The sequence below is a fragment of the Anolis carolinensis genome, chromosome 2 (assembly GCF_035594765.1).
Source record: "Anolis carolinensis isolate JA03-04 chromosome 2, rAnoCar3.1.pri, whole genome shotgun sequence".
NCBI classification, from domain to species: Eukaryota; Metazoa; Chordata; class Lepidosauria; order Squamata; family Dactyloidae; genus Anolis; species Anolis carolinensis.
In genome coordinates this window covers 216,418,121-216,432,186 of record NC_085842.1, presented here as the reverse complement: position 1 = coordinate 216,432,186, position 14,066 = coordinate 216,418,121, and the positions used below count along the sequence as shown (strand labels likewise).

The 14,066-nt window shown below is 40.8% G+C and overlaps 1 protein-coding gene across 1 annotated transcript in view; it reads right to left on the bottom strand.

The window, feature by feature from the left end:
- Positions 1–796: 796 nt before the first annotated feature.
- epha1 (EPH receptor A1) overlaps positions 797–14,066 on the bottom strand; it is a 153,322-nt gene continuing 140,052 nt past the window's right edge. The window contains exons 12-19 of the mRNA XM_062971742.1: positions 11,064–11,186; positions 10,786–10,971; positions 10,043–10,104; positions 8,534–8,743; positions 5,843–5,992; positions 4,758–4,951; positions 4,214–4,369; positions 797–2,154 (exon numbers count right to left, since the gene is read on the bottom strand). Coding sequence (XP_062827812.1) covers positions 2,076–2,154; positions 4,214–4,369; positions 4,758–4,951; positions 5,843–5,992; positions 8,534–8,743; positions 10,043–10,104; positions 10,786–10,971; positions 11,064–11,186 — 1,160 coding nt within the window. The 3' untranslated portion in view covers positions 797–2,075. The remainder of the gene's footprint in view (positions 2,155–4,213; positions 4,370–4,757; positions 4,952–5,842; positions 5,993–8,533; positions 8,744–10,042; positions 10,105–10,785; positions 10,972–11,063; positions 11,187–14,066) is intronic.

Below are 14,066 nucleotides of genomic sequence, written 5' to 3'. Positions count from 1 at the left end.
TGAGACTGCTGACTACCAAGACAATAGTTACATCCACTTAGGCCTATTCTGAATGCATAAGCAGTCACTATGCTATAATTTTGTTTTTATTCCAAGGAATCTGACAATCTCTTATCACTGTGTAGATAAATCTTACACACGCATTCTTCAGCATTGTTTTCTAACAATATTATTTTCACTTTTGCCTTCACAGTAGTTGGTTTACAAAACTGTTCTCAGAGACTTTGTAGGTTTGCAACCCTTTGTAGATTTGCAGCTTTTTTTCAGCCTTCAAATTCTCTAGTTTTGTGAACGGAATATTTTCCAAAGGCTGATACTCATAGAAAATCAAGAAAATGTCTGGAAATTTAAAGTTATTCCCGATTTTGTCTTTGGCTGCCTATTAGTTGATTTTTGGACCTGGGAGAGGCATAAAGCTAGAATTGTACTTTAACTGGTTGAATATTAAAGCAAACATTTACTTGCAGTATATTAAGTGTATACAGAGAGGAAACCAGCTTTGGAAAGGAATGTGTTCATTGAGTATTATAAGCCCCTTGTACCCTGTCCTAGTACTAGAGACAAAGTCAATGGATTACAAGGCCAATGCGTTACTGGTACAATTTCAAGAAGTATTTTTTTCTGTTTCTGGGGTATACACTTTGAATTCGAGACAATATGGAACTAATGTCTTTAAAAAGAAAGATACAGTATTAGGTGGATTCTTCACTCCTACCTCATTAATATTAGATAAAACTAATCTCAGATAAATATTAGATAAAGCTAAGATTGATGAGTGAAAATGAAGATCCATACCTTATTTGTATGGTAGTTTATTTACAAAACAATATGTACAATACAACAGATGGTAAGACTTTGGTTCTTCTTCCCCCCATCCCATCCCCCAATTTTTAAATATATAGACAGGTCCTCAACTTGAGGAGACAAAACTCCTAGGAGCAAGAGATGCCCTGCTGTAAACAAACTGTTACCACCCTTTGGACCAAACACTAGGAGAAAAATAACACACACGAAGGAAGAAGGGCTAAAAGCGGTTTTGAGTTGATCGCCTCTACTGTGTCATAAAGGCAGTTAATGGCTTTATCTGCCTCCTCAAATGTGCAAACAACAATGGGACTCTTGCTTGTAATTCTCCTGGCCCAGTTTCTCTCTTGATTGAGGTCCCTTATGGCTAGATACGATTTTACTAGCAAACTGGCTTTAACATCCACTTTAAATGATTGTGATGTAGTTATGAAATGCGAAAGTCATGATGGCACAATGGGTTAAACTGCCAAGCTGCTGAACTTGCTGACTGGAAGGTTGGCAGTTCGAATCTGTGGGATGGGGTGAGCTCCACTGTTAGCTCCAGCTTCTACCAACTTAGAAGCTTGAAAACATGCAAACATGAGTAGATCAATAGGTACTGTCTCGGCAGGAAGGTAAACTGCGCTCCATGCAGTCATGCTGGCCACATGACTTAGGAGGTGTCTACGGACAATGCAGGCTCTTCAGCTTAGAATGGAAATGAGCACCACCCCTCAGAGCCAGAAGGGGAAGCCTTTACCTTGATCTGTGTTTCATTGTTTATAGGCACTGAATGTTTGCCTTTGGGTTTGTGCATGCTGGAATCCGCCCTGAGTCCCCTTGGGGAGATACGGCGGAATACAAATAAAGCATTATTAAAGTCCAAGTGACTCCAACAACTGGGGAAACAGGAATGAACAAGTTACTGGTGGGAAAGCAGGCGAAAGAATATGGACCAGGAGTGGTGAGCTGCACTCTGCTTCAAAAGCATAAGCATCTGCTGTCCTGTTGAGTCTTGCAAGGCATCTCTTGGAAAATTGCTTCTTCCTTGTCTAGTCCAGGTTCTGGGCTGCATGCTGAGGGACATGGGATTCTGCAGGATGCAGTGTAACAACCATTGGCTTTTGGCATCCCTCCTGGTGCTTACACCACAAATAACAGCTGTGATGTTGGCGCGAGGATAGTTCCATCAGCCCTGACTCATTCTCCATGTGCTATTGGACATAGCGCCAAGTCATGTGCAGAGGGGTCAAGCCCAGTGATGGGTTAGTGGTGTACAGTAATGCTGATCACTCCTTGAAGCCTTGGATGCTGCACAGAATACGCTTCTGATGCCCAGGAAGTGTCACTCCCATTTGCTTCAAGTCCCTTGGAAGAAAAAGGGAGAAAAGTTTAGTCAGGTGACTGCACAAGGCAGCTATCCAATGGTGGATTTCATAAAGCACTAACATCCCAAGAAATGCAATCCCCTTTCCACCAATCTAAAATCTCAGAACCGCTCTGCTCTAGTCGATTCCTAGAATATAACTAAAATCAAAGAACAGCTTAGAAATAAACACTTCCAAGGTGCTATCTCCCAAAGAAAAGATGACAATTCAATACTGGTGGACACATAATAGAAATTTAACAGATCCAATAAAGGCTTGTTCATCCACTGGGGGGAAAAGCTTTATAGAGTTGAATTTCTCTTATTTTATATTGAAGTACAAAACTGGGAAATGGTTCCTCCTGTTAAGGGAAAATTGTAGAATATAATCATCTCCATGCCTTTGGTGGCCATAAATCTTCAAGATAGATATCTCACTATTTGAAAGTGTTCTTGGTTGTTTAAGGCTGGATCTCCACTGCCAAATAGTTAAGTTTGAACTGCATTATATGGTCAATATAGATCCATATAATGCAGTTCAAACTGTAGATCTAGCCAAATTGCAGTGATACTTCTGAGAAGTATCACATCTACAGAAAAGCACGGGATTGTGTAATATGTGGACTTTTTTGGCCTCTGTCACAGTATTTTCCTGTTTGCTCGGTTTAGTATTTAGAATACTACTGCATAAGTACAGGTTGCGTATCCTTTATCCAAAAGGCTTCGGACCTGAAGTGTTCTATATTTTGGATTTTTAAAAACTATTTGCATGCAGATAATGAGATATCTTAGAGATGGGACTCAAATTTAAATATGAAAGTAGTTTATGATTCATATACACGTAATACAAATAGCCTGAAGGTAATTTTGTACACAATGTTTTAAAATACTTTTGTGCATGAACCACCAGAAAGAAAAGGTCACAATTTTGCCACTCGTGGACAGCTTTGGATTTTGGAATTTCAGATTTTTTTTCATTTCAGGAGTGACTTGAGAAACTGCAAGTCACTTCTAGTGTGAGAGAATTGGCCGTCTAAAAGGATGTTGCCCAGGGGACGCCTGGATGTTTTGATGCTTTACCATCTTTGTAAGAGACTTCTCTCAAGTCCCCACATGGGGAGCTGGAGCTGACAGGGAGGTCATCCGCATTCTCCCCGGATTCGAACCGGCAACCTTCAGGTCAGCAACCCAGCCTTCAAGTCAGCAGTCCTGCCGGCACAAACATTTTACCCATTGCACCATCGGGGGCTCTGGAATTCCAGATAAGGAATGCTCAACCTGTATTATTTGCTACTGTTGTGTGCACTCTTATTCTTTCTCTCTTTCATTGCTGTCTAGGCTTTTTTAGCTCTACAGAAAGCTGGAAAACCTGGTTAACCAGAGAAAATCAGGGGGTGGGGAGGATACATTTGTGGCCATAAGGTCTTATGATTCTACTCTTTAGAATGAAAAAAAAAATCTGCCTTTGTAGCTTTTCTACCACTTGATTGACAAAATGAGGTTGGGATGGAAATGGGATAGAAAAGTCTTCCTGATCAAAGCAGCATCACATGTGATTGTGTGTGTTACACCTAAATGCATGCACATGCTAGACTGCCTACTTTTCTTGAATTATAACTTCTTACCACATATTAATGCTGGAAAAAGCTGGCTGAAGAGCTCCTAAAGAACTATTTATTTATTTATTTACAGCATTTATATTCCGCCCTTCTCACCCCGAAGGGGACTCAGGGCGGATCACATTACACATATAGGCAAACATTCAATGCCTTTTAACATAGAACAAAGACAAGACAAACACAGGCTCCGAGCGGGCCTCGAACTCATGACCTCCTGGTCAGAGTGATTCATTGCAGCTGGTTGCAGCTGGCTTGCTCTCCAGCCTGCGCCACAGCCCGGGCCTAGCGATGTGGTTGCTGTTCTAGGCACAGGACAGAAAGCTTTTCCATGCTTCATTTAGTAATGATTATATGGGTTTAATGGTTGCTCTGGCCATTTATAGCTGCCACTCCTATTTCCCTGCTCTCTGAGCAGAACCAAGTCAAGATACCCCAGACTTACTCAGCAGTAAGTTCCAGAACAGACTCCATGGTGTTCAGGCCAGCCGTGCGGAAGTTAAGGATGTAGCGTTTCATGCGGATGGATTCCAGCCATTCTGGGATAGACCGATAGGGAATCCCATCGGACCCACTGCAGCTGGGCAGGCGGAGCGTCACCCTGGAGATTGATAGGTGGAGTTTAGAGATTTCAAACTGCAGTGTCTAAGAGAGACAGGATCCCCTCCAGCTGGATATGGAGAGAAATGGCTCCTATTTTCATGGGGAGTTCATAGTGGCCATGATTCATTGATATCTTCCTAGGTTAGCCTTGAGAAACTGCCCTTTGCATCAAAAGACCCAGGACCATGGCATTTCTACTTTATGCTAAAAACAGAGTTGCATCTAACAGGGCATAGTTCTACACACAAGTTCTGTGTACAGAATTCTGCTAGCAGAACTAAAATTACACTTAATTTCTACAGGCAGGGAAATGCAGGTAGGAACAGCCTAATCTGCCCCCACCCCATCCAGCATTTACAGTTCTGACCACTTTGGTTATCACTCACCTGGGGTCAAAATCAGCCACACTCCGAAGCAAATGTGGGCTGGAGATGAAGTGGTCTAGCTGAGCTTGGATCTCCCGGAAGCGGGGCCTTCGTGCCCGATCATAAGACCAACACGCTTTCATAAGTTCATAGAGAACTGATGGGCAATCCACAGGTGGCGGGAGCCGGTACCCATCCTCTATGCTTTTCATCACCTGCCCAGATAAAATAAAGGAAATTGTTCAACTGATTCCTGCTTCTTGACAGGGGGTTGGGCTGGATGGCCCATGAGATCTCTTCCAACTCTGATTCTATGATTCTCTTGGAAAAAATGCCTTCTTAGAAGAAGAATTTCTGAAAGGCCCACTTTCTTAAAGTGTTAAATCTAAATAATATGGATGCTTTGCAATTGGGCTGTAACTGATCAATTAGTTAAAATTCTTGAATCAGGTAATGGCCCCTGATACTTTTGATTTTTTTCCTTTTCACACAAATTTAGGATTTCAGTTTAAAAGTTCTACCATTTGGGGGAATCCCCCAAATTGGGCATAAGAAGACTACCATTTTCAAAATTACACTTATCAAAGCACATGTAGGAAGTCAGTGAAATACGCTGCTTTGGGGTAGTAGTGGAGTCTCCTCTGAAGACTTTTAAGCAGAGACTGGATGGGCATCTCTCAGGAATTATTTCATGGCAGAATAGAATTGACTCTGGAGTTCTCTTCCAATTCTATGATTTAATTATTCTTTTATAAAGATTGTGTTTCTTCAATACTACTGGATCCAGCAACATATGGCTGTAGATGTATGGGCTCTTTCTCACTACAAAACACTTTGTTTAATAGAGTTCTTTCACTGGCTGAGTGTGGAAGAGATTGGCCTGAACCCTGCTGGTTATCTCAGCTAGAGTAAATCAGCTATTGAACACATAGACAAATCCCATTGATTTGATGGGCCTATGCCACTTAGGACTAACAATAGGGTTTGAACAATTGTTTTCTTATCTCTTTCTTTCCAAAAAATATCCCAATCTGCCCTGAAAGGTTAGGCGACCTTTGTCAGAGAAGTGGGAATGCTGCAGGCACTCTTTCTTTTTAGGCTCTCACCTCCTGATTGGACATATCTCCATACGGCTTGTCACCATATGAGAACACCTCCCACATAACAATGCCAAAACTCCAGACGTCACTGGCAGAGGTGAAGATCCGATGGGCAATGGCTTCTGGAGCTGTCCAGCGGATGGGAATCTTGCCACCCTGTGAAAAGAGAGCTTGCAAATGAAAAGCTTGTACTTGGCCCCTACAAGCTTAGGGGGGATCTGTTTCCCTCCAAACTGGCATACAGTAATTTGATCTTTTTACATTTAGTGACAAAGTACCAAGGGAAAGTTTTTGCTTTGTAAATAAATGCACAACATTTTACAGAAGGCACCTATTGGCTGGGCTGTATATCCCCTCAATTTTTCATCCATGAAGGATGAACATATAAATGTCTTAGAAATCATATTACTTTCCAAGTTTTAAAAAAGGAAAGAAAGCATGACATTCACAGGCACAAGATGTAATCAACTGGTACTGCTATGGCATCTGTTGCTCCAAAAACAGAACCAGGAGGAAGCCAATCTTTTTCCGAGCTCAGGATAATCTGTTGTGATTTATAATAATAATATAATAATATACTTTATCAATAATATAATATTCTGCGCTATCTCCCCGGAGGGACTCGGGATGGATTACAGGTACATGCATGGCAAACATTCAATGCCATTATACAATTGACAAAGACAGAACAGTACATAAACAGGCAGGCTTCCCTCTTTTTCAATCTCTGGCATCTGGAGGCTGTATTCAACTCGACCATGGGGAAGTGCTGTTGCTCCATTCTTTCATGCCAAGGAGCTTTGTCATTCATAGACACCTTCCTGATTGGACAACTGGCGCATTTTTCAGGGGTGCCTTTTTCCTCCCTGCTAAAAGTCGTACCTATTTCTCTACCCACATTGCTGTTTTTGAACTGCCAGGTAGGCAGAAGTTAGGCTGACGGCGGGAACTTCCCCCGTTCGTGGCTTGAACTGCTGACCTTCTGGTCGGCAAGATCTTCTATAGTTGGCGGCAGTTAAGTGGCAACCCCCCTCCAAAAAAAATTCAGTTTTTTTAAAAAAATCTGGTTTACTCATGAATTTTAATTGGTTAACCAAATCCCCATGAGTGTCCACTGAAGTTTATCTGTCTTGAATGTCCACTGAAGTTTATCGATGGAGCCTGATTTCTAAATTATTTTGTGTTATGGAACTATTCGTGATTCGCTAAAAAAGTTTGAACCCCCCCCCCCCTCCACACACACACACACACACACTGAAATATTTTTCTGGCTGCGTTCCTGGTTGGTGGTTAACCAGCTATGCTATGCTGCGACCTACCCTGTTTCCCTCAAAATAAGACCAACCCCGAAAATAAGATCTATCATGATTTTATAGCATTTCTGAGGATGCTCGAAATATAAGCCTTATTCAAAAATAAGCCCTAGATATAGTTCACTTCAAAAGTCAATTTGGAAGAATAAGACTGCCCCAGAAAACAAGCTCTAAAGCATCCTTTGGAGCAAAAATTAACATAAGACCCTGTCATTTTTGGGGAGACAGGGTATTTCTTTATTTGTACAAACTACCTTTTCATATATAATGCCCAAGGTGGAGAGCAATACCATAGACAACCTTAAGTGAACAAAAAAGAAAAGTACAGTGAAGAGCAACATAGTAAAATCATGTAAGAGCAGATTTATAGAAATCAGATAACAATAGCAACTTAGAAGCCTTTGGAAAAATAACAGCAGCAGAAACAAAGCAGTCACAAATACACACACAGCAACAGAATGATGTCTTCACTGTCGGATGCTATTATGACAGTGTGGGTCAGGGAGGAAACTGGTGCTTTGATCTGTCTATTCAGTAGCTGCCTATTCAGTTTTCTGGTGGCCAAACAGAAAAGTCTTCTATATCTCAAGGAAATCTTTAGCAAGATTTGTATTAGATTTTCCCTGAGTGCTGCTCAAACTGATCTAACTAGATGGAGTTTTATACCTTTAGAGGGACAGTACATTTCTCCAGATCACAAGGATAAAACAGATTCAATCCAATTACGTAAAGGTCCAACAATCTGGATAATGAGAAATGCCCAGGGAAGAAAATAATAGGGTTGGGTCAAAGGCTGAACCGTAGAAGCTATGTTACCTCCACCAGTGTTAGGAGAGAAGAGACATAGCCTACCCTTATAATAGATGGGGGAGGCCACAGGTTAGTGATGAAGCACAGGCCAAGTTCAAGCTCCAATATCTCATATATCAAGAATGAGACATCCCAAAGGCTGAAATCAAGAAAAACGCTAGCCATGCAGATTTATCACATATATAGAAAGAGAACCAGATGGGATGCTTCTCCAATATATGAAAGATAATCTACACGAGGGGGAGAAAACCTCATTTTAAGTTTCACTCAGTATAAGGTGCCTTCACAGTTTCAAAACTGATGTCAATCCTTACTTATAAAAAGATTCATCACATATATAGAAAGAGAACCAGATGGGATGATTCTCCAATATATGTAAGATCTATGTGAGATGGGGGGGGGGGGGGTCATTTTAAGTTGGTGAATAAACCAGTCTTCTGTTGGGATCTTACGTTTATAAAACTTTTGTGGTTTGCAATCTATCTCTACCTTTCCTTCCTTCCCCTGCCATATGTTCCCATCAACAATGTCCTTTTCATCAAGAAGAAACCCTTTTGACATATTTCTTCATTACCTTTGTTTCATACGTTCCTTCCACGTCATTTTCTAATATCCGAGAAAGGCCAAAATCGGACACTTTGCACTGATGGCTATGAGATACCAGAATGTTGCGAGCAGCCAGATCCCGGTGTACGTAGTTGCGGTCTGACAGGTAGGTCATCCCTGAGGCAATGCCCTGCAGCATTATCACTAACTGCACGGCGCTAAACTTGTCCATGTTCTCCTGAAAGGAACAGAAGAGGCAAAAGATGAGTCTTCTGGTTGTGCTCAGAAGCTCAGAAAGGAACTTGGAATCACTATCAGCTGATGTACTGAAGGCAAGAGGATTTAAGCTTTGGAATTCTCTACCCAAATATGCTCTCGTCTTTATAGTTTCTAGACTTTTTAATTATCCCCCCCCCCAAATGGATCTTGTCCTGTTGTTGAACTTCATTTTGTGTGGGGTATTTTGTTTTAAAATATGTTTATATTATTTGATTACATTTATTGTACACTGTGGATTTTAAGCTTTAGTTTGTGACATGTCAAGAGTCTTCACCTATCGAACAGGAGACCCCGGTAGTGCAATGGATTAAACCCTTGTACAGGCAGGACTGCTGACCGAAAGGTTGGCAGTTCGAATCCGAGGAGCGGGGTGAGCTCCCATCTCTCAGCTCCAGCTTCTCATGCGGGGACATGAGAGAAGCTTCCCAAAGGATGGTAAAACATCCGGGTGTCCCCTGGGCAACGTCCTTGCAGATGGCCAATTTTCTCACACCAGAAGCGACTTTGAGTTTCTCAAGTCGCTCCTGATACGAAAAAAACACCTATAGAAAAGAAACTCAAATACAATTTCTGTCAAGACCTACCAGTTCTTTCATGCATAAGTTTAGACTGTCAGGCATCCAATTATTTCATCCAAGTTCTGCACAAATCGTGAAACACCAAAACAAGGCCAAGGTACCACCGGAAGTGGATTGACAATATTATTTTTACAGTCTGACTGCAAATCTGGGGTTTTTACAGAGCCCCTGGTGAGCCATCATACATGGCTGATAGACTATATTTGCCTGATGATCTCAATACATACAGATGTCATCTATGAACTTTACTTCCTTGACTCCTCCTTTATACTTTTATAGATATAACTATTTCAATGTGGAAGCTCCCAAGGGTGCTAAATCAAAACAATAACTAATACAAAGTAACACAAAATAATGTCGAGAATTTGGAAAATACATTAACACCCATTAAAACAAAACTGGGTAATCATCCGTCAAATTAATTTTTTTCAAAGGAAGCAAAGAATATTTGTCGATGGTAACAGTTTGTAAGGCCTTGTTGAAGGTTTTCATGGCCGGAATCACTGGGTTGCTGTGAGCTTTCTGGGCTGTATGGCCATGTTCCAGAAGCATTCTCTCCTGACTTTTTGCCCATGTCTATGGCAGCCATCCTCAAAGGTTGTGAGGTCTGTTGGAAAATAGGGAAACTAGGTCTAGGTGGCTGACAAATGTATGCAACAAATCAAAATGCGGCCTCTTACCCGTAAGAAGTTATCCAGGGCCCCGTTATCCATATATTCTGTAATTATCATCATTGGGTTTCCTAGAATACAAACATAGAAGGAAAACAAATTACTTCTGCCTCCTTTATATAGCTCTCATCTTTGTTTTGAACCTTTAATTTTATCCTAATCTAAATGCTAATGTTCAGTTTTTTGACTTACACAATATAACAAAATTTGAAAAAAAAAACCTGTTCCTGGTTTGAAGGTGTTATTTCCTGTTTAATTGTGCAGAACTTACTTTGAAAGTAGTTGTTATAATCCAGAAACTTCATTTTTGTGGCTGACACAAACTATGTTGAATTGCTTGAGACTTGATGAGATATTCATTGAAAAACTATAGCAAAATGTCCTGCAGGATGTCCTGCAAAAACCAAGTTTTTGCAGTTTAATAAAACTTTTCCATATTTTTATTACAGAACCAATTAGGAAAGGGCATGTATAACCCAGGAACAAAAATTGTGTTATGTAGTGTTAATAAAGTTACTTGTCACAGGATCAGACTATGTGCCTTCTAGCCTAGCAGTGCACATTCTGCCTTAGTAGTAATTCTCATTGCCAAATCTACAACTTGAAATTATTTTGACTATTCAAGACAACCTGTGTGCAAAGTTTGTATCCTGCCCAAATGGTGCTATTGTACACCAGGAATGTGATGCTCCTTGGTGTTGCAAGATTTTATTATCACACTGCCACTTCTGCTGCCTCCATTGAGCTCTTACGTTTTGTAACAACTCCTTCTAAGCGAACGATGTTGGGGTGATTGAATTGGCCCATGATTGTTGCCTCGCGCAGAAAGTTCCACCACGTGGAATCTGAGTAACTTGACTTCAATGTCTTGATGGCCACAACAATATGGTCTTTTCCTGGGAAACGCAGAGACCCACGATAAACTTCCCCAAATTCTCCTGTAGAAGTTAAAAAGGAAAGACAAGGTATGCATAAAAACGAAGATGTGGAATTTCCTGAGATAGGAAGGCTAAAGTCTAATGGTACCCACCTTCACCAATAACGTTCTCAATATTGACAAGAGATGGGTCTAGCTCTTTCGTGAACTCCAGGACTCCCCTGCTGGGATCCTCATAGGGCTGGAGGTCTACATAAGGTTTTAGCCAGATATCATCTGCAATGATATGGATGTAAAGGATTTTGAGAACAAAGATTTTGATGAGGGAGACAAGTTTGTTGACTTCATTGACAGAAACAAGAAAAACGCCAAATCTTATCCCAAATCATGCTGGAGAGGAAGTAAATTCACTGCAATAATTGGCAAGCTCTAGGCATCTTTCCAAAACATGCAACTTTCATTATGATTTGTTAAAGTCTTTAGAACTTCTATGTAAGGAATATGTGTAAATAATAATTTACTCAGTTGCTTGTACAGTGTTCCCTCACTACTTCGCGGTTCACTTTTCGTGGATTCGTTGTTTTGCGGTTTTTCAATAAACTCTCAAAGACTATAATAAATCATAAAAAATTACAATTTACAGCCTAAGGAAGGGAGGAAGGAGAAGCCAAAGGGAGAGAAAAGGAGACCAGGCAGCAACAGGAGAAGAAGGAGGTGATTTATCAACACACGATTGGTTGATAAAGACTTAAAATAGTGTATAACTACTAAAATAATGTATAAATATTAAAATAAATATAGCGTCCCTACTTCGTGGATTTTCACTTACTGCGTGTGGTCCTGGAACCTAACCCCAGCGATAAGTGAGGGAACACTGTACTGTTCAGTGTAATGACCCCAAATGCATTGGAATGGCTAGTAGTTATCTAATATTTAAGTAAAGGTAAATGTAAAGGTTTCCCCTTGACATTAAGTGTAGTCGCATTCAACTCGGGGGGGGGGGGAGGGCTCATCTCCATTTCTAAGCTGAAAAGACTGCATTTTCTGTAGCCACCTCCAAGATCATGTGGCCAGCATGACTGCATGGAGCACCATTACCTTACTGCCGAAGCAGTACCTATAGATCTACTTACACTTGCATATTTTTGAACTGCTAGGTTGGCAAAAGCTGGGACTGACAGCGGGAGCTCACACTGTCCCATGGATTCAAACTGCCAACTTTCCGGTCAGCATGTTCAGCAGTTCAGTGGTTTAACTCCCAGTGCCACCGCGGCCCCATCTAATATTTAACATTTCAGAATTACATATTATTATTGCTGTTGTTGTTGTTGTTGTTGTTGTTATCTCTCTAAAAGGTCTCAAAGTGGCTCACAATAAAATCAGTACAATACAATACATTCCTGTTTTACATAATTTCATTACTATATTTTATTTATTTAAATGCACTTAAATGCATTTTCATACTGAATTAGGATGGCCTCTTTCATTTCAACCAGTGTTTCCCCTGGTAAACTACCACCACAATTTTTCTGATTAAGGATCTGGAACATAATATTTTTTATTTTTTTAAAAAAAATCCCTCAATTTCAGCAGACTGACATTTCCACTCCTACCTAGTACTGGCAGTCCTTGGGTCACAAACAATATAGGTTGTGTAGGTTTGCTCTTAAGTTGAAGGGGCAGTGGCTAGCACAGCAGGTTAAATCGCCAGCTACTGAAGATCTTGCTTTTAAATTGAAGAGGCAGTGGTTAGCACAGTAGGTTAAACCTCCAGCTACTGAAGATCTTGCCAACCTGAAGGTTGGTAGTTCAAGCCGCGAGTGGGGTGAGCTCCCGCCATCAGCCCTACCTAGCAGTTCGAAAACAGCAATGTGAGTAGATAAATAGGTATTACTTTGGCGGGGAGGTAAAAGTCACTCCTGAAAAACATGCTGGCAATTCAATCAGGAAGGCGTCCATGTATGACAGGCTCCTCGGCATGGAAAAATGAAACACCAGCGTCTCCTCATGGCCAAGTTGAGCATAGCCTCCAGATGACAGAAATGGAAAAAGAGGGAAGCCTTGCCTCTGTTTATGTACTGTACTGTCTGTCTTTGTCAATTGTATGGCGGCATTGAATGTTTGCCATATATGTACCTGTAATCCGCTCCGAGACCCCTCGGGGAGATAGAGCGGAATATAAATAAAGTATATTATTTTATTATGACACAGCAAACAAGATAGATATGCTGGATTTTGTATCACAAAATCACAAGTCGAACACTTCCCAAGTGTCTAGGACTGTGTGATGTATTTTTGGATGATGCGTGCAGATCCCAGTAGGGTGGCCTTTTGTAGTTGGCAGATCGTGATTTTGTCAATGTCTATTGTTTCCAAATGCCGGCTGAGATCTTTTGGCATGGCACCCAAGTACATTATTATTATTATTATTATTATTATTATTATTATTATTATTATTATTATTGCATATATATGTAAATCAGAACAGGTACATTTTAAGTATAACTCTAGCCAATTTTTTTGCTTGTTTCAGATATCATAGGGAAGAGTTAACACCTCCGTAATGTTTGAATTTCTGTCCATATCCCTATTCAGAAGATTTCACTTCACTTTTTGTCTCTGTGACAACTGGATTTTGAAAAATTTGGATTGTCATGGAAACAAGGATTGGCGATAAAGCTTCAGTGGAGACACCATTTTTCCACGATGACTCCTCTAGGAGTGAGTTTCCCTTCCTAGGGGTAGATTTCCACTCACTTCCTGTTGTTTCCTGTTTGTTCCCCGTTTGTAACCAGAAGTCAGATATGTGTCGGATGTGTGTAACTCAGGGGACTCTCTGTATTTGGTAGGTTGGTATTGAACTGGCTACTGATTGGCTACTTGGTATTGATTGGCTACTCGGTTCTTGATCATTTTGCTGCAGATGAAAGGCTCAAGCAACCTGTGACCATAATGGCAGGAGTTTGAGAAAGCATCTGTGTGGCTACTAGGCTTGAGCGATCCACGAAAAAATTGATTCTAAACTCGTTTCAAAAGTAGGGGGGGTAGCGTTTCGTTTCTGATGTCATTTCCGAATTTTGCCCCCCCAAAAATTCGAAATTAACGAAAATTCGTTAGTTTCAAAAGTAATTCGTTAATGGCGGACGTGCATGTGCA